This window comes from Podarcis raffonei, chromosome 2 (genome assembly GCF_027172205.1).
Source record: "Podarcis raffonei isolate rPodRaf1 chromosome 2, rPodRaf1.pri, whole genome shotgun sequence".
Classification (NCBI taxonomy): domain Eukaryota; kingdom Metazoa; phylum Chordata; class Lepidosauria; order Squamata; family Lacertidae; genus Podarcis; species Podarcis raffonei.
In genome coordinates this window covers 124,704,452-124,724,852 of record NC_070603.1, presented here as the reverse complement: position 1 = coordinate 124,724,852, position 20,401 = coordinate 124,704,452, and the positions used below count along the sequence as shown (strand labels likewise).

Genomic DNA, 20,401 nt, shown 5'->3' with positions numbered 1-20,401 from the left:
GTCCCCACTGAAGGTCACTTTCTAAGTCTGGAGCGAGTTCTCCAACTGGGGAGTGTGCTGATTTATTTATTTGCATTTAATAGATTCACAGAGGGGCCGAGGGTCCTCCAGTCCAACCCTTTGCGATGCTTAAAGTGGGGCTTGAACCCAGGACCCCGAAATCGAGAGTCTCCTGCTTTACCAGCGGAGGCTTTTGCTCCCAAGGGACCGGTGTCTCTCTCAGGTACCCTCCTAATACTGCAACAGACTTTCATTCGGCTAGTGAGCAGGTGAAGCATTATTATTATTCCATTTCCACCCCACCCATCTGGGGGCAGGGCACTAAGCTGCTCTCTTGAGGGCCTCTGAGCCGAGAATCACAGAGAACTCTGCACATGCCCTGGACCACCCGGATTCTGGGAGGGAAGGAGGACAGCTAGCCAGCCAGGGGCCTGTGCTCAGCTTGCGAAGGGTTAAATCGACCAGAGCCGGAGTCCTAGAGAGGACAGGAAGTAGAGAGGCGGGGCTGGCTCTGCAGAGCAGGATCCCCTCCCTCCGTGCCCAGTCCCGTCTTTTGTCTCTTGTCTTCTCTATTCGCTGCCTCGGTTTCCCTCCTGGGAAGAATCCGGTGAGTCTCTCTTCCCCCTTGGGGTGCCCATGGGAGAAGGGGGTCCCGGGGCTGCAGGGGGAGACCCCCAAGTCTGGGAGCAGAGGGTCCTGCCCTCCCCATTCCTCTCTGCCAAGCCTGGGAGGGGGCGAGTTTCCAGGGGGTCTCCAGCTCTGCTCTTCCTTGGCATCCTCTTTGGGGAAGCAGGAGGGGGGAGGGCATGCCCAGAATGCCCCTTCCAGTGGAGGAGCCCCTGCCAGGCCGGCCTTTCCCCTGCCAGATCCTCCTCCAGATCAGCCCAGGTCTCCAGCCCAGAGCCTCAAGGTAAGCCTCTCTGGGCAGGGGCCACGCCTGGGGCTCCTCCATGGAGAAAAGGGGAGAGCCAGAGGGCTGAGCTGGCTGCACTGGGCTTGCCAGGGTTCAAGGGAACGGAGCTGCCTTCCTTGAGAGGAGAGGATGGAAAGCCGCCTTAAGGAGCCCAAGATCTTGTCCTGAAGGGGGTGAGGCAATGCAGGGAGGAGAAGGAGGGGGCTCTGGGTGGCAGGTCTGCCAACGTTTCTCTCTCTGATCCCAGAGTGAGCTTTCAAGGATGTTCCCCATCCTGGAGTTTCTCTGCAGCTGCTGCTGTTGCAGAATGTTTTATTTACATTAAACTTATAACTTCCACAGTGCGTAGGTAAAACTGGAACTCCAACCCGCAGGAGCCAGGGATTGGACAGACTTTTCTAAAGGGAACTAAGACAATCTATACGGAATTTATGGCAAGCATGATTGTGAATAATACTCTCTTAGAAAAATGTAAGATACAGAAGGGGACATTTATCTATGTATTATCAAGAATAAGGAAAACTCAGATATAAAAGGAGGTGAGGGTGGGGCAACAAAATGACAGACTGAAGTCCTCTGCATATGATGTGGTATTATCTTTCGGGGAACCTCTTAGTAGTGTATTAGAAGCAATAAGGCTGCTTGGAAATGCTGCAGGTTTTAAAATAAATAGAGGGGAAGCTAAGGTTTCACAGTCAAAAAATGCACAGTCAAAAAATGAATTACAGAGAGTGAGTGGATTGGTGATAAAGAATAAAGTGAAATACATTGGAGTATCGTTAACAGCATAAACAACAACAACCTCCTAATATTTCAAGATAATTATATTAAAATCATTAACTTCAAAATCATATATATATATCAGTCCATAACCAAGAAGTAGTCAATGTAATGGATTGCTGGTGGGAAACACCACGACGCCTTTCAATGGATGATGTCCAAGACAGTATAGCTTCGTCAGCTGATGATGAAATTGAATACATTAAATAGAAAGAATGACAACAAAAATAATACTGAGCAACCTACAAATTAAATAATGAATATATAATAAATGAGGAATACATACCAAATAAATTTAAATAGAATAGCCATATAGGTAAATGTAATACTTGTGGATCAGAGCTCAGTTACTTACACCAACATTGTCTAATACTCATGTCATGGGATCTTATTTAATTATATGTCCTTGCAACTGTACATTGGATCCACCACACGAGCAGTCGGTGTTCGTATAGGTGAACATCGATCCCGTATAAGAAATGCAGTAATGGAGGCACCCCGAGTTGAACACTTTATCAAATACCATCATTCAGACATAGATTTATACATGGTTCTATGGGTCAACCAGAGAAAACGTGGGATCAGGAAAAATTTCGAGAAGTTCTTGTGACAACAGGAAACTAGGTTGATTTATTTATTCAAATCCACACATCTAGGGGGTTTGAATTCAGAGCTAGATTTCAACTGTTTTATTTAAAGTCTGTAACTTTATGGTTTCAGCTTGTGTTGTGATGCCAGATTTGATACTCTGTACCTTTCAATTTTCTTACATTGTCCTTAATTATTTGTTATTTCCCACACCTGTGGATAAGCTTATAAGTTCTATACATCTGTTTTATCAGTATCAGTTAGCTACACTGGTTAGTGTGCTTACGGGGTCCTTGCCACGGGATCACATTAATCCAGTGCTTTACCAACTTCACTGGCTCCCGGTGGAGTACAGGGTCAGGTTTAAGGTGCTGGTTTTGACCTTTAAAGCCCTATGCGGCCTAGGACCCACGTACCTACGGGACCGCCTCTCTTGGTATGCCCCGCAGAAGCAGAAGAAGAAGAAGAAAAAGAAGAAGAAGAGGAGTTTGTATTTGATATCCCACTTTATCACTACCCGAAGGAGTCTCAAAGCGGCTAACATTCTCCTTCCCCTTCCTCCCCCACAACAAACACTCTGTGAGGTGAGTGAGGCTGAGAGACTTCAGAAAAGTGTGACTAGCCCGAGGTCACCCAGCAGCTGCATGTGGAGAAGTGGAGACACGAACCCAGTTCCCCAGATTACGAATCTACCGCTCTTAACCACTACACCACACTGGCTCCCTTAAGGTCCACAAATGACAACATTTTGAAGGTCCCAGGTCGCAGGGTGGTTAGATTGGTCTCAACTAGGGCCTTTTCAGTACTGGCCCCGACTTGGTGGAATGCTCTGTCACAAGCGACTAGGGCCCTGCGGAACTTGACATCTTTCCGCAGGGCCTGCAAGACAGATCTGTTCCACTTGGCCTTAAGTTTGGACTCAGTCTGACCCTTATGTTTCCCTCCCCTTATGGTCTTGATTTATCGGCTACTTTTAAAACGAGGCTGCATTTTAAATTGCATTCTAACCTGTAATTTAAATTGGGTCCCCCCCCCTTATGTTTTTACTGTGATGTTGGTGTTAGCCGCCCTGAGCCCAGCCATTTACCTTCCCGCCGGAGCAGTACCTATTTATCTACTAGTACTTGGACGTGCTTTTGAACTGCTAGGTTGGCAGGAGCTGGGACCGAGCAATGGGAGCTCACCCCGTCGTGGGGATTTGAACCGCTAACCTTTTGATTGGTAAGCCCTAGGCTCATTGGTTTAGACCACAGCGCCACCTGTGTCCTGATAGGTCCTTGTAAAACCTTTACCAAAAAATCTAGCAGAGAATCTGTGGGTTTTGATAAACAAGAATTGGAAATTGGTGCTTTCTCAAAGTATACTAGTTCTATCAAGCTACCCTACGCCTTTGGGAATCTTGTCACAAGGGGAGCGTAAAGCTTAGCTCTGGAGTTTTTGGAGGATATACATGCCCGGTGTTCTTAAAAACACTACAGATTTAGGACATATGGAAGATCTATACTTTGATGGCCTCCATGCCAGGGTGGGGACCACATTTCAAGACTGAAGACTTGCGAAGATGGTGTATAAGCACAGACGATATCTAAGGAGGAGGGGTGTATTAGTCTCATGATATTTCAAAAATGTGGCATCACCAGCTCCTCTGCTTCCACATACAGATTGGGTCCCCATGCAACTCCTTACAGAGGCAAATATGGCCACAACATCTGCCTGGCTTGTGATGAGAGAGCTCAAAGATTGTGAACAGGGCTCTGCATACAAAGCACCTAGCATGGGGGCACCTGCATGTAATATCTACTCTGCTCTTTTCTGCCCATGCTCTGGGGTTTCAGTTTTCAGGCTTGGGGACAGGAAGGTGACTGGTTTTTGTACCAAGTTCTGTCAATTATCCCCACTGAGTTCAATGTGGTCCACTCTCAGGTCACTACTGTGCATACCATGCCAGCCTTACGAAGTGGGGTGAGGAGCATACAGAAGAAATTGGAATCACTGGAGATCTTTAGAAATGGGGCTTCTCTTGGGAAGGGGCTGCCCCATTTGTGCTTCTCCAGGGGCAGGAGAATATCTAGGGCAAGAGAATCCCTGCAGGGCCTCTGAGGCTCCCTTTGCTTCCTCCTCTCTCCCAGGACCCTGCAGCTTGGTTTGGCTTCTTGACTCCTCAGGAAGGATGAAAGAGATGGATCCTGCAAAGCTCGTAAGGATGGATGGGGGAAGATGGATGGTTGATCTGGTCAGGTTGTCTCCTGCATCCCTTCGCACAATCTCTGAGTGTTCCCTCCCAGGGACCTCTGAGAGATCTGGTGAGTTCCAGGGGAGGGGAGATGCGGACATGGCTGGATGGAGCCGGAGAGGTACTGGGGCTTCCTCAGGGGGGCACCATTTCGGGCTCCTCCGCCTGCCTGTCTGCCTGCCTGCGCCTTTGTCATCTGCAGGCAATTTGAGCTAGGAATACATCACAGCTCCCCGACTACCATGATGTATCGGCAGCTCAAAATGTCTATAACCAGCACCGTGATTGAATACTCTACCTGTTGGGATACTGCCAGGGAGACAAAGTCCATCATGGCCCCACGTCGCCTCCGGACGTCCATCGATCTCCCGTAGACGCAGTATCAGCAATTAGTGACACGAGCTCCAGAAATAGCTTGCCACATTCCTGAGCTTATGCACGCTCTTATCAGCAGATAATGCACAGCAAAAGATGCATGCAGGAGAGCATATTTACAAGTTTATTCAGCGTTGGTCAGAACAAAGAAAAACATGACTGCCTGCTTCAGTGTCTCTGACACACACAGAGAGAAACGAAAGCAACAGAAAACATAAACATCCTGTGCACAGGAAATACGCAGACTCTGTGACTCACAAAAGCCTGCTCCCTTTTAAGGTGGAACGGAAATATCCTAACATCCTCCCCCTTTCCATGTAACCTGTAGTACCTGTGGTTCAACCCAATTGCAACCTCTGTACATAAACCTTAAGCTGTTCTCTGTTAACAACCTTAGACAACAGATCAGCAGGATTTTCATTTCCTGGCATGTAGGACACCTGAATGAGTCCTTTCTGAATACACTCTCTTGCACGATGTAGCTTAATCTGCAAGTACTTGGTTCTTTGCTTGCAACTCTGAGTTCAGCAAAGCCAAACAGGATCTATTGTCTTGATACACTTGTATAGGACATTTCACAGAAACTCCGATGCCCTTAAACAGTTGCATCAACCATTCACAATCCATGAGTGAAAATGACAGAGCATTGAGTTCTGCTTCACAGGAACTTAGGCTCACTGTCGTCTGCTTTTTGCACAACCAGTCAAACAGGCAGTGGTTGTACATGTAGCATACTCCAGAAGTGCTTGTACCATCCGTGGTGTCACTTAGCATCTGCAAAGATTTCAAGACCTCCAGTCTTCTGACTGGTGAACCTCAGCCTGTAGTGCATAGTCCCTTTCAAATAGCGGGCTATGCGCTTCAGAGCTTTCCAATCCTGAACAGTAGGATTGTTAGCATGTCTGCTAAGCAGGTTAGTGCTTACAGCTATGTCAGGTCTTGAGCATCTAGCAATGAAATTCAACTTGCCTAGAATGCATCTGTACAGCGTAGTGTCAAAACGCTTCAGCAGTACTATCTACCTGGTAACCTGTCACCATCGGTGTGTCTGCTGGGTTTGCATCAACCAAATTCAACCTGGTTAATACATCAGCAATTTTCTGTGTTTGGTGTACCAGAAAATTACCTGCTTGGTCCCTCTCCACCTGCAGAGAAAGATAGTTGGATACCTCACCAAGATCCTTCATGTCAAAGTGCTCCTTCAGCTGAGCTAGGGTGCTTTGGTACAAAGCCTGATTCTTCCAAAACATCAGAAGATCATCAACAAAACATAAACAATGCAGTTTGTTTTGCCCCTCCTCCTTGACAAACACACATGGATCAGCTTTGCCCTGGTGAAAACCTAGAGAAAGCAACGCCTCAGTGAGTTTTGTGTTCCAACACCTAGCACTCTGCTTGAGACCATATAAGGATTTCCGCAGTTTACAGACCATTCCCTTCTGTATCTGCATTCCATCAGGTGGAAGCATGTACAGCTCCTCCCCCAAAATCCCGTACAAAAAAAGCTGTATTAATGTCATGATGGGAAACATGCAGTTTCTCCTCTGCAGCAATCTTGAGCATCAGTCGAATGCTCTCATACTTGACGGTGGGTGAGTAGGTCTCGTGGTAATCCTGTCCTGGTACCTGTGAAAAACCTCTGGCAACCAATCTGGCTTTGTGCCTGACAACCTTGCCATTCTGGTCTGTCTTGGCCTTGAAGATCCATTTGCTGCCAACCAGTCTCATTCCTGGGACTACCGGTACCAGTTCCCAAGTTTGGTTCCTATTCAAGGAATCAACTTCAGCCTTCATGGCATTAAGCCAAGGCTCAGCATCTTTAGAGGTTAACTCCTGAACCTCTTTGAAGCTTGAAGGCTCCCACACCTTCTCTGAGCTACTAAGAACAGCAGTTGCCGTCTTAGCAAACTCATCAGCAAATCTCTTTGGAGGTTTGCCCTTCGTGGCTCTCTCAGATCTGCGTACTAGACGCAAGTCTTCTGGACTCATCTCTTCTCTCTTAGGAGAAAAGTGACCAATGGTGAACAGTGGTTCTTCCAGTTCATTGTCAGACGCATCAGATGGTCTGACTGAGGCCTTTGCGCTCTTGTAGTCCACTGTGTCATCACTGTCGCTGACAGCAGCAGCGCCGCCCACTGAGCTGGAATCCGAACTCTGATCATCATCATCCTCAGCTTCCTCAGCTTCCTCAGCATCATCTGCTTTTTTCACATCACCTTCATCTTCCTCTGGGTAACTCTGGAAAATTCCCACATTTCCCCCCCACTTAGGATTGTACTCAACACTCCTTGTGAACTTTATGGACTTAGAGTCAGTCATCCATACCCTGTATGCACCTTTTTCGTACCCCATGAACAAACCATGTGCCCCACGCTTCCCAAGCTTGTTGCTCTGTGGGGTGTGTACCCACATGTCAGAACCAAAGATTCTCATGTGCTTGACGTGAGGTTTCTTACCAAACATCTTCTCATAGGGAGTGCAACCAATAGGTGATGACAATCTGTGATTAAAGGTGTAAACAAAATTCGACAGAGCCTCCCCTCAAAACTTCTCAGGGCGACTGGCATCATGCAACAAGGTTTTCAGGCCTTGAAGCAAAATTTGATTTGCTCGCTCCGCAAGCCCATTCATCCATGGCGATCTAGGCGTTGACAAGTCATGCTGGATTCCCTTCTCAGTCAGGAAAGCTTCAAACTGCTGAGAAGTGAGCTCCCCGCCCCGATCAGTAAAGAGACAGCCGATACGTTTACCGTGAACATTCTCCAACCAAGCACAGAATGCCTTGAATCTAGGAAATGCTTGCAATTTCTGCTCGAGCATAAACACATGAATGTACCTGGAAAAAGAATCAATTAGAACCATGAAGTACTTTGCTCCACCCAAAGAGGGCGCAAGTGGACCAACCAGGTCTGCGTGGACTAGCTGGTAGGGTTTGGAAGCCTGCCTGCTAGACTCCTTGCCTTTTGGAGCAACCTTCACCTTGTTCTCTGCACAAGATACACATTTCATGTGAAACTTACAGGGTTTGATGTTCAAACCCTCAACCAACTCTGGCATCTTGGCCAGTGCCTGCCACGACAAGTGACAAAACCTTCTGTGTGCATCATGAATGCATCCTGCATGAAGAACTTCGTTAGTTTGTGCAACACAACAAGAATCAACATTAGACACAACAGCACCATTGTCATCATAAGTTATACAGAACAAACCATCTATAAACTTTGCATGCAAAATGTCCTCTTTGCCTTTCCTGATGACACAGACGCTCCTCTTGAAGGAAATCTCAAAACCACGCCCAGTCAGCTGTGGGACACTGAGCAAATTGTCTGCAGCACCTGGAACATAAAGTACATCTTTGATGGTTGTATGCAGACTTGCCAGTTTCACAGTCCCTTCTCCTGCAATTCGTAACGTCTTTCCGTCAGCCAGGTGGATCTCTCCGTCTTGAGGCTTGAAGGAGATAAAAAGATGCTTATCTTTTGCGAGATGGCGGGTGCATCCAGAATCCACAATAAATCTGGCCTTGGCCTTTGGAGCAGCTTTTGCAGCAAGCAAAACCTTGTTTTTCACCGGCATGGGCTTTTGCTGCTTGCCCCCCTGCTCCTGGCCATCAGACTTGCCTTTAGCCTTTGGTGAAGCTGTGCCAGCAAACAAAGCCTTGTTTTTCCCTGGCTTGGGCTTTTCACCCCCCTTCTGCTCCAGGCCATCTGCAGGCATCTGTCTCTGTTTACTTCTGGCCTTCCAGTATCTGTGAAGATGACCTTGGCTCCCATGAGAAACAGAGCTCACAGCTGCCGACTCCTTGGCTCCCCCTGGAGGCTGGAATGCTGCCTGGGATGACATCACAGTCAGCTCCCCCTGCAGCTTGCAACTGGTGCCCTCAGCATCCCTGCATTCATTCACATTCTGGGAAATAGCCAGGACCTCCGATGCAGTCAAACTCTGGGCTGGGATGATTGGCAGATGGGCTACTTTCAAAGCTTTCCACATCTGACGTGCTGTAGTATTGCCAGCCAGCGTTTTAATTTCCTCCAGAGAGACGGATAAGACTATTACGTCTATGGCCTTTGAATGTTGGGCCTTCCATCTATCTGTCAGAGGAACTGGAGGGGCCTCACACACAGTATGCCACACTCCAAACTGTCGTAGTAAACTCTCACACCACACAGCCCAGGTTTTATAATTGTGCCAATTTAGCTTTGGGCACTCAGCAGCCTCAGAAGCTTGGAAAAGCTCCATTCCAGCTTTTTACTTGAGCCATGAGTCTATTTCACTTCAGATACTTCTTATCTCGGCAGCTCATTAATCAAGAAGCCTTTGGCACTGCTCCCAGGCCCATTAGTCTGCCAGAGTTCAGTCTCTTGCCGCGGCAAACAGAAAAGCCTTATTTGCTTTCGCTTTTCCACACATACCTCAGCAATCTGTTGCAGTCTTACTCTCCTGTAAGTGCCGTGAATCTGGGCCCGAAACCTGTTGTTGGGATACTGCCAGGGAGACAAAGTCCATCATGGCCCCACGTCGCCTCCAGACGTCCATCAATCTCCCGTAGACACGCAGTATCAGCAATTAGCGACACGAGCTCCAGAAATAGCTTGCCACATTCCAGAGCTTATGCACGCTCTTATCAGCAGATAATGCACAGCAAAAGATGCACGCAGGAGAGCATATTTACAAGTTTATTCAGCGTTGGTCAGAACAAAGAAAAACATGACTGCCTGCTTCAGTGTCTCTGACACACACAGAGAGAAACGAAAGCAACAGAAAACATAAACATCCTGTGCACAGGAAATACGCAGACTCTGTGACTCACAAAAGCCTGCTCCCTTTTAAGGTGGAACGGAAATATCCTAACAATGTCCGACAACTTACCGATCCACTGGGCAGCACTAGAAGCCACGACTCTTGAAAGTAACCTGATCCTGCGTTGCAAATTGACCGCAGATGAGGCCTCCGTGTGTTGCCTTTTTCTTTTCTTTTTGGAATAACTTTTTATTTATTTTTAAAAACAAGGATCATAGGACTAATATACAAATATGTAGACGAAGTATGTATAACGTATGGTTCACCATTAGTGGTCAGTGTATGAGTTCTGGGTTCATGGATTTGTTTAAATTGAAAGAAAAAATGGGGAACAGGAGAGAACAGAGAACATTCAACATTGCATAGCCGAATGCCTAGTCAGGAGCTCTTATGGCCGTTGTGTTTAGATTAAGTGTGAGTTATAGTCACTTTTCCTCTACTGTTACCAATGAAACAATACAGAGTTAGTCTATTCTTGAACATGGGAGGGAGGTTCAAACAGAAGAAAGTGATTTAGGTATAAATTTAAATTTAGACCAACCAGATTGAGATAACTGCTGGTGGGGAGTGTGCAGGTGAAGATGTTTCACAATTTGCTGGATCTTGACCAGAGAGCTCTGCATAAGGAAGTCAAGGAGGAGAATTGTGGGGTCATGGACCCTCTTGGTAACGCTTCCTGTGGGATCATAATACCTGTTTTGAAATTAAGCAAGTAACGACTTCCGGGTTGGCGCCATTGCTTAATGGCGGATTCCCTCCGAGCTCCGGAGGGAATCGGCTCCGTAGAGTTCGGGTTTGCCCGCTGCGGCGAAGCGGGGACCCTAAAAATCACAGGCGCGAAAGCCTGTGAACACAGAGACTCGGCGGGCACCATTTGCGCCCCCCCAATCCGTGAAGGAGCCTTTTTAAAGGCTTCAGAACGGGGACGGGGTGAGGCGTGGTGCTGAGAGTACTCCCTTGTCTACGGAGTGAAACCGCAAGCCATTGACAGAGAGCGCTGACTTTTTCCTTGGATCAATTGGACTTTAAAACATCAACCCGTGAGTAATACGGAGATTGGAATCTTAAAATTTCTTTTTTGGATCAGGAACGAGCGGGGAAGGGTTAAAAAGGAAGTCCACCCCCCCCTTTGTAAACAATCTAAAGCAAAGGACCGGTTAGCTAAGGTCGAGAGAATTTGTTTTTGCTTTTTAGTATAAGATTTTAACTTCACGGTTCTGACATTATAAGAAGATTTACTGGAGGATAAAAGATAAATTTTGGGAGCTGAAATTTCACTCCCCCCCTAGACCCGGGAGCATCCCGCGAGAAAGCCTGCTGATGTAACATTGAAGAGTTTGACAGCTGTCAAGTTAGCTGTCAGACAGTTAGTTGTCAGCCGGAAAAAGAGAACTTTGTTTCTGTTGCTTCTGCTGGTTTATTTGTTATAACTTGCTGAAAATAAGGAAGGGCTGATACAAAATAACTGGACTTTTGGTTTTGAGCTGAAAGGAATATTAAGGAACTAAAATCCCCCTAGAGGGGTTTTAGTGATATTACATTACAAGAATGGCTGGAGGACGGAAAGTCCAAGCAGAATTGGACAGAGCATTTGTTCTCTTGGGAAAGTTACAAGATCAATTCAATGTTTTGGCTACAGAGGTTTCAGTACTACGCTTGACAGTAAATAACAGTGTTGAATCTGATAAGGACTTGAAACAGGAAGCCCATTCAACTGAACAAATAGATGAAACTGAAAGTTTTGACAAGATGGAGCAATATGTTGCTTTAGAAGAAAATGAAGGAGGAGCTGGAATTCTGCAGAAGCCAAAGGAGAGTTGCAATTTGAGGCCTGACATGATGACAAAAAAGGAAAATAAAAATTTGATGTGGAAAGCCTGGCTTGAATTGGAGACTGAAAAATGGAGAGATCTCCTTTGGTGGAGATCTGAAGACCTGAGGATTACAAATTTGCTGAAGGTGAAAGTTGGAGCTTTGGGGACATTTGGATTTGAAAGGAGTATGAAACAAGAGTTGGAGTACCCCACAGGCTTTGTTTTTAAGTATGGAGGTCTGGCTGGAAGCAATATGGATCCTGTTGGGCCGGAGCCTCTCCAAGATTTGGGGTTTAATATCAAAGACTATCAAAAAGACCGGCAGAAAGGAACTGAGAGAGATATAAGGGCCTCGGACGTGAGATCTCCAGGCTAAATAACATAAAGACTGATGGATATTGGTTGGGGACTGGAACCGGGAAAAGGGTGGGTGGAGTTTGGGAATCCAAAGGGTATACAAATATAATCTGCTTTGCTTTTATATTTTTGTTAATTGTATGGAAATTGGGAAAATCGTGGAAGGGAAATTTTGGTCGACTTTAGGGAAAAGGTTTAAGAATAATTAATGAGGTATAAGTATTGATGTGTAAATTTGGATAAGGTAAAATTGGTTTTTAAATTAAATAGAAATAAGGCTTGTAAAAATAAATTGAGGAAATGAAAGAAGAAAAGTAAAATAACAGCAGGTTAGAACAAATTTTTAAGTTAAAGTGGAGAAATAAATTAAGGATTTGCTGAATTGACAATCTAAATTGGAATACAAGAAGGGGAGGTGTGAGGAGGTCTGAGAAATAAGGTTAAAGAAAATAAGTAACTGAAACTTTATGTGTTTTTAATTGTTGTTAAGTTTTGAATTTTTGGTATTTTTGTGTTGTTTTTATTTTGTTTATTTTTTGTTTTTGATCTTTATGCTGAAAATACCAATAAATATTTATTTTTTAAAAAATGAAATTAAGCAAGTAACTTCGGTTTTGAAATTCCATACATACCTCTATGTGATGAACCTCCACTATTTGGATGGAGACCAACACTATTTTCTCTGCAAATTTTTTTCATCTAGTCATGCCTTTTAAAGAAATGACCAGGTTGTCTGAACTGGCCAGGCCTTCTTAAATGTCATCCTCAGAGCTTTAAGGGAAATTGGAGATGGAGTGGATTCCAGGATTGAGCCAAACAAAATTTATCCCAGATAAAAACCAAGCAATATGTCAGTTAATACCAGCCAACAGTGAAAACTATAGTAAGGGCTCACATCTAACTCTCTTCAGTTCCTCCTCTATCACAAGCATTCATTAACTTTGTTCTTCCTGAGGCTCTAATTAGCTTCTCTCTTCATTGCAGATGGTGATGAATTGGAAGGGAAGAACAAGGGGGACCACAACAGAATTCACATAGCAGAGAAGTCAGATAAATATACAAAGTGCGGAGAGAACATCTGCCAGAGCCCCCAGTCCACCTCACATCAAGGAAAGAGCTTTGTTCGGAGGGATAGAATCTCTTCACATGAAAAAACTAACAGCGGAGAGAAATTGTATCAGTGCAGAGAATGTGGGAAGAGCTTCAATCACCGTCAGAATCTGACTTGCCATCAAAGAATTCATACAGGGGAGAAACCTTATCAGTGCTTGGAATGTGGAAATAACTTCCGTCGGAAGGAACATCTCACTTCCCATCAAATAATTCATACAGGGCAGAAACCCTATGAGTGCTTGAAGTGTGGAAAGAGCTTCAGTCGGAAGGATGGTCTCACTTCCCATCAAAGAATTCATACAAAGGAAAAACCTTTTCAATGCCTTGAGTGTGGAAAGAGCTTTCGTCACAGTTCCGGTCTCACTTCCCATCAAGGAATTCATAAAGGGGAGAAACCCCATCAATGCTTGAAATGTGGAAAGAGCTTCAATCAGAAGGTTGGTCTCACTTCCCATCAAAGAATTCATACAGGGGATAAACCTTTTCAATGCCTTGAGTGTGGAAAGAGCTTTCGTCACAGTTCCGGTCTCACTTCCCATCAAGGAATTCATACAGGGAAGAAACCCTATCAATGCTTAGAATGTGGAAAGAACTTCAGTCAAAGTTCCAATCTAACTGTGCATCATAGAGTTCATACACGGGAGAAATCCTATCAGTGCTTGAAATGTGGGAAGAGCTTTCGTCACAGTTCCAGTCTCACTTCCCATAACAGAATTCATACAGAGGAGAAACCCTATCAGTGCTTGGAATGTGGAAAGAGCTTTCGTCAGAGAGGTGATCTCACTTCCCATCAAAGAATCCATACAGGGGAGAAACCATATCAATGCTTGGAATGTGGAAAGAGCTTCAGTCAGAGGGTGCAACTCACTTCCCATAACAGAATTCATACAGGGGAGAAACCCTATCAGTGCTTGGAATGTGGAAAGAGCTTTCGTCAGAGAGGTGATCTCACTTCCCATCAAAGAGTCCATACAGGCGAGAAACCATATCAGTGCTTGGAATGTGGAAAAAGCTTCCGTAAGAGGTGGCAGCTTACTTCCCATCACAGACTTCATACAGGGGAGAAACCATATCCATGCCTGGAATGTGGAAAGAGCTTCAGGTACATGCAGGGTCTTAGTTTGCATCAAAAACTTCATACGGGGGAGAAACCATATCAGTGCTTTGAATGTGGAAAGAGCTTCAGCCAGGGGGGCCATCTCACTTCCCATCAAAGAATTCATACAGGAGAGAAACCATATCAGTGCTTGGAATGTGGAAAGAGCTTCAGTCTCAGGCACAGTCTCACTTTGCACCAAAGAATTCATACAGGAAGGAAACCCTATCAGTGCTTGGAATGTGGAAAGAGCTTTCGTCACAGTTACACTCTCACTTTGCACCAAAGAATTCATAAAGGGGAGAAACCATATCAGTGTTTGGAATGTGGAAAGAGCTTCCGGGAGGGGGCCAAGCTCACTTCCCATCAAAGAATTCATACAGGGGAGAAACCTTTTCATTGCCATGAGTGTGGAAAGAGCTTTCGTCACAGTTCCAGTCTCACTTTCCATCAAAGAATTCACACAGGGGAGAAACCTTTTCAATGTCATGAGTGTGGAAAGAGCTTTACTCACAGTTCCTATCTCATGACCCATCAAAGAACTCATACAGGTCAGAAACCATATCAGTGCTGTGAATGTGGGAAAAACTTCAGTCAAAGCACCCATCTCAAGACCCATCAAAGAATTCATACAGGGGGGAAACCATATCAGTGCTTGGAATGTGGAAAGAGCTTCATTCGGAAGGATGTTCTCACTTCCCATCAAAGAATTCATACAGAGGGAAAACCAAAAAAGAAAAATAATAAGGCAAACATTATTGAACAACCCTTACAAAACACATTTGTATAGAAGAAAGGGCAAGAGAGTAACTAAAAATACCCTTTATCACATTTGTACCATATATATCATATCATTTGTCAACACATAGAAAGGTGGGCTCCCCCAGCTCTCCCCTGGGTGCCCCCCCTTCTCCAAAAAAGAAAAATAATAACGCAAATGATTTTGGTTAGTTCAGGATGATGACATTGGGTTGAAACTATTAAGATTGCTGCAATCCTTTGATTGGTGAATAGGAATGATGTGCAATTTGCCATTCCATCCAAAAAAAACCCTAGAATAAAATATAAATTACTTATTGATCGGAGAAAGAGAGGTAGATTTGACCTACCTGACCTGGAATTATATCATGCTGCAGCAGTTCTGACCTGCTTAAGGGAGTTAAAGGACGCTGATGTGTTAGATATGGAGGACGTAGGCACTCGATTTGGATGGTTTGCATACCTAATAGATGAAAAGGAGAGAGTCCACATGGGTTTTATAAGGAAATCATTGTATAAAATATGGATGAAATATAAAGGGATTCTAGAACCCAAAACACCTTGGTGGACCTCACCTTAGAAATCATGACTAAAGAGAAAGAATATGAATAACAACTGGGCAACATATAAGGATTACTGAAAGAGGAAAATAATAAACTTAAATTGAAAGGATATAAGGAAGTTAAGAAATATTTGAACAAGTGGCTGCAGTTCTTTCAAATCAGAGATGACAAAAGAGAAAGAAAAAGGATTTGAGAAAGAAATTTCAAGATTGGATGAGTACTTACTCCAATCTAAAAGTAAACATATTTCCAAACTATATGATTTGCTCCTAGAATGGGAGGTAAAGGTGAAGTGAAGATAGCGATGGTAAAGTAGGCCCAGGATTTAGGGGAAAATATGATGAGCTAATGGGAACTGCTGTGAGACAGGGATATTACATTTACGGCATGCTACAATTTAAGAGAGAATGTAACGAAAATGCAATACAGATGGTACCTGACCCCGGTTAGACTGGCAAAAATGTATAAAAACTGTAGTGATGTTTGTTGGAGATACAACAACGGGGCGGGAACCTTTCTACACATGTGGTGGGAGTGCAAAGTGAATAAGGAGTGGGCTATCTTTAAGGAATACATCAAAAGCTATGTGGAAAAAGTAGAACTTTTGACAGATATTGAGTGAATCCAGAACATGATTAGAGTGAAAGGAGAGTAAAGTTAAGATAGAAGAAGAGATTAAATAAATAATGAAATGTGTTTAAGCCAATTGGAAAAATAGTGTAACAAGAACGGCTGGAAGTCAAGTCACTTTGAGGGTATTCGTGTGGGGTTAGGTGTGTTGGTATGTATAGTATGGGTAGGTATAATATAATGTAGGTATGCTTTATGTTATGAAAATAAGGTATTGTGTAAATGTACATGTATGGGTTCTATATGTTAATAAAATATTTTAATAAAAAAAGGAATGATGTGCAATTTGGAAGTTTATTTTAAAAAGCATTTTATCGGATATGGTTCTTTGCAGGAACATTTGTATTTCAATAAAGGCCTATATTTCCACCTGGAGACTTCCTCCTTTTCTTTTGGGTTTCTGTGTGGATAACCTCCAGTCTGGGAACCTCTTTTTGAATTTCGACTACATATACATGACAGGATTTATTTTTTAAAAAATTGAAAGGGATTTATAATGAGACTGAATATAATTATTGGTAGAAACAACTCTTTAAAACATTCAAAAAATGAATCAGCAATACATTTAAAAAATAAATTTTTATTATCGTGAAGTTCAGTTTACAGATGGTTGGAGGGGCACAACATGTTGAAGCAGAGCCCATCTTTTTCTTTTTTCCAAATCATTTTTATTAATTTTCCAATAAAAAACATCCGATCCACATATCCAATCATAATCCAAATAAAACAAAAAAACTAAAATTAAAAAAAGACCAAATTATAATTCAAATTGTAAGTATTGATTTTTCGGGGCTCCCCATAGTCTGGACCTCTGAAGCATATCTCCAATTCCTGCCTCTCCTCGTTTTCATATTTTCCACACCCTGATTTTAACCCTTTAAAGTTCTCCGTCCCTGGCTCTACGATTCTCAATCATGTCAGAAATCATATATCCTTTCGTCCTTTCGTCTGACTCAACAAAAAACTTCCATTGTTTGTCCTTTGAATTTCTAGACCGAGATAATTTTTCACTGGTCCCAAATCTCTTACTTTAAACTCTTTTCTTAGTTCTGCAAATTGTTTCACTTATCATCAACATAAGACAAACATAATTCTTGTTTATCACCCTTTCCTTTAGTGTACAAGCAATTATCAGCTAGGCTTCTTTTAATGCCAAGATTTTTTAAAGAATTATCGAGAAGCTCGTTCCAATTTCTAGCTGATTGTTTGAGCCCATAGATTGCTTTGTGTAACCTATATACAGAATTCTGTTCACCTGCCTCAAATCCTGGTCCTTGATTCATAAAAATTTCTTCGTGCAGATTTGCATTAACATAAGCTGTTTCAATATCAAAATGGTTTACCTTAAACCCACGTTGTGCTGCAATAGCTAGCAATAAACGTACACTTTCACTCCTTGCAGTAGGAGAAAAGGTTTCATCAAAACTTTCACCTTTTCTTTGCATAAAGCCATGTGCTACCAGCCTAGCTTTGTACTTAACACTACCATCTGCCAAGTGTTTTATTTTATACACCCATCTACAGTCCACTGCCTTTTTTCCTTCTGGCCATGGCTCAATAGTAAACACATTATGTTCTGCCAAAGATTTCATTTCTGCTCTCATTGCATTTTTCCACATTATTATTTCCTAGTGTGGTATCTTTAAAACCTCCTCATAATCACAAGGTTCTTTCTTCACATCAACAGTTTTAACTTCTTGTATAGTAAACCTTTCTGGAGGTACCCCCTTACTGCTTCTTTTTGATTTTCTAACTTGAGAACTTTCCTCCTCTGAACTATCTTCCCCTCTTGATTCATCTCGCTCAGGAGAAATTGGTTCAGCTTTAGGAGATTGTGTACTGGGACCCTCATCCCCTGATTCCTCATCACTATCACTTTCAGAACTTTCTTTAGTTTGTGGCTTTTCTTCCTCAGATTTCACAAATTTAGCTGTACCTTCTGAAAATAAAACAACTTCTGAATTTCCATGTAAACGAGCCCAACCTGCCACACCCTAGTGCAAAATGATACCCTTTTGACCAACTTTGATAACCAACAAATCTAAGTCTCTTTGCCTTGGGATCTCCTTTCCTTCTTTGTCCTTTTGGGATGTGAACCCAAGCCCAACAACCAAAAGTTTTAATGTGGTCCAAAAAAGGCTTTTTTTCATAAAGCAAAAAATGAGGGGTATTGTTTAAGGTAGAATGAAACAATCGGTTCGGTATGTAAATAGCACAGAGAATTGCTTCTCCCCAGAATTTTATGGATAAGCCAGAATCACATAGCATAGAGTCTACCATTGTTTGTAAATACCTTATCTTGCATTCTGCAATCGAATTTTCTTTGGGTGAAAAAGGACACGATTTACAGTGACTAATGCCACATTTTTTCAACCATATCTGGAGGGCTTCAGACATGAACTCGCCTCCACGGTCACTGCAATTGGGTAACTTTGTAGGAAACTGCCTTTCTGTATAGTTGACCCAATTTTTAATCAGTTGACCAGTTTCACTTTTGTGTTTTAACAAGTATACCCAAGTATACCGGCTATAATCATCCAGAAGAACCAGAAAAAACTTTGCTCCTCCTTCGGATTCTGCAAATGGCCCACAAAAGTCTGAGTGTACTAAAGCAAATGGCTTCTTGTTAATTCTATTACTTTCAGGATAAAATCCCCGCTTACTTTTAGACTCCTTGCAGGTATTGCAGTCCAGAAAAGCTGAACATTTTTTCATTTTAATTCCCTTACTTAATTCTGGCATTTTTGCAATACTGCGTAAATTGGCATGCCCCAAGCAATGATGCCACAGATGCTGGTACTCATCATGCAAGGCTCTATTACAGGATTTAACACATACCCCAGACTCACTTACTAGCTGGTCTTTAAAAACAAACAAGCAAACAAACCATTCTTTAGTGACGCTGTAACCACTTTTCCAGCTTTCTCTATTTTACAGCCTGAACCAGAGAAAGTTATCTTAAACCTCTGTTTAACAAGACTTGCAACTGAAAGCAAATTATTTTCTGAACTTTGTACACATAATACATTGGTAAATTTGGTGTTTAAACAGTTACTATTCACACTACCTTTTCTAGCTGACTCACGCACTGTTCCGTCAGCTAGTACTACATTTACAGATTTACAAGGTTGCTTTTCTACAAGGGCTTGTGCAGACTTAACAAAAATGTTTATCGCTGCAGAGTCTAAAATCCAGTCCTGTCCAAGGTCGTGACTGGTGCCTCAAACTGCTACAGAAACATACTGGATTCGACTATTTCTGTCTCCTCACTTCTCAGCAAATGCAGGCCGCCATTTTCTTGTGTTTTCTCCCACAAACACAGTGCACTGTCATACTAAATGCTTGGTTGACCCACAATGATAGCATATTCTGACTGTGAAAGCTGCTTCCTCTGTGTGGTCAATGACCTCTTTATGTTGCCGCTCCTCATCAGTTGCATATATTTTACTGGACCGCCTTCCATTTCCGGAGTTATGGTGAGGTGTTGTGGCCTTCCTCTCATGGCGTCTTTCCTCCTCCTCATGCAAATGCCCAGTTAAGAAATGCATCGTTAATTGGCTTTCTGGAATTGCCTCCAGCGTCATCACAAAATTATCCCATGACTCAGGAAGTGAAGACAGCACAATATAAACCTTTCTCTGCTCAGAAAAATGTTCCCCAAGTTCATTTAACTGTGAAAATAAATAATGCATTCTTTGAAGGTGTTTTGAAACACATTCACCCTCACTTAGTCTGGCTCGGTACAGAGCTCTCATTAGAGTAATTTTACTACCAGCAGTATCTCTAACGTGTATCGCTCTCAGTGCTTTCCAAATCTCACTTGCTGTTTCAAGGTCTCACATTTGAGATAACTGTGACTTCTCTAAACTCAAAATTAGATTGACATAGGCTTTATCTTCCAGCCTTTGGTCTGTATCATCTAACTCTTCATCCTCCTCTTTTACAGGAGGGTTAACAATAACAGTCGAACATTGTTCTTTCTTGGCTGCATCTGTAAACTCCATGACATATAACTGGATTCTCCCAGTTTCTCTACTGGAAAATATGAAGCTCCCCCTTGAGCTCCAGCTCCAAGTCCAGCCATAGCTCCATCCAGCTTTCAGCTTTCCACTCAGTCTTTACTCACACGTGGCTTGAAGAAATGTTCGGCTCCTGGTCTCAAACAAACACTCCCTGCCGACGCCTTCACACAGCCAGCTGCTTGAGAAACGCTGAGTCACTTTTCGCTTTGCAGAGAGACGCGGGTATGACGATGCTTTAAAAAGAAAGAATAAGCGCTTACTCAGAAGTAAGCCCAGCTGCTTGTAATTGTGGCGGGGACCGGAGGTAGCGTGTCCTAGATTTATATAGTTCAGGCTTTTTAGAAGCAGCGTGTTTTCT

General features: G+C 43.3%; 1 protein-coding gene across 3 annotated transcripts; it reads left to right on the top strand.

Annotated features, from left to right (window-relative positions):
• The first annotated feature begins 313 nt into the window (after positions 1-313).
• LOC128409345 (zinc finger protein 883-like) lies at positions 314-16,396 on the top strand. 3 transcript variants are annotated; one of them, XM_053379714.1, is made up of 3 exons: positions 314-607; positions 4,447-4,584; positions 12,845-16,396. In XM_053379714.1, exons 2-3 carry the CDS (start codon positions 4,452-4,454, stop codon positions 14,857-14,859), a joined length of 2,148 nt encoding a protein of 715 aa, XP_053235689.1. In that variant the 5' UTR covers positions 314-607; positions 4,447-4,451; the 3' UTR covers positions 14,860-16,396. The 3 variants fall into 3 exon arrangements, with proteins under 3 accessions (XP_053235689.1, XP_053235688.1, XP_053235690.1); XM_053379713.1 differs by having other exon boundaries at positions 4,411-4,584; XM_053379715.1 differs by lacking the exons at positions 314-607; positions 4,447-4,584 and adding an exon at positions 10,328-10,355.
• Positions 16,397-20,401: the final 4,005 nt, after the last annotated feature.

Bases quoted from the DNA above. Each gene is read 5' to 3' on its own strand.
- LOC128409345 (XM_053379714.1), top strand. From the start codon at position 4,452: ATGAAAGAGATGGATCCTGCAAAGCTCGTAAGGATGGATGGGGGAAGA. The intron at 4,585-12,844 runs GTGAGTTCCAGG...TCTTCATTGCAG, and splicing joins AGGGACCTCTGAGAGATCTG to ATGGTGATGAATTGGAAGGG.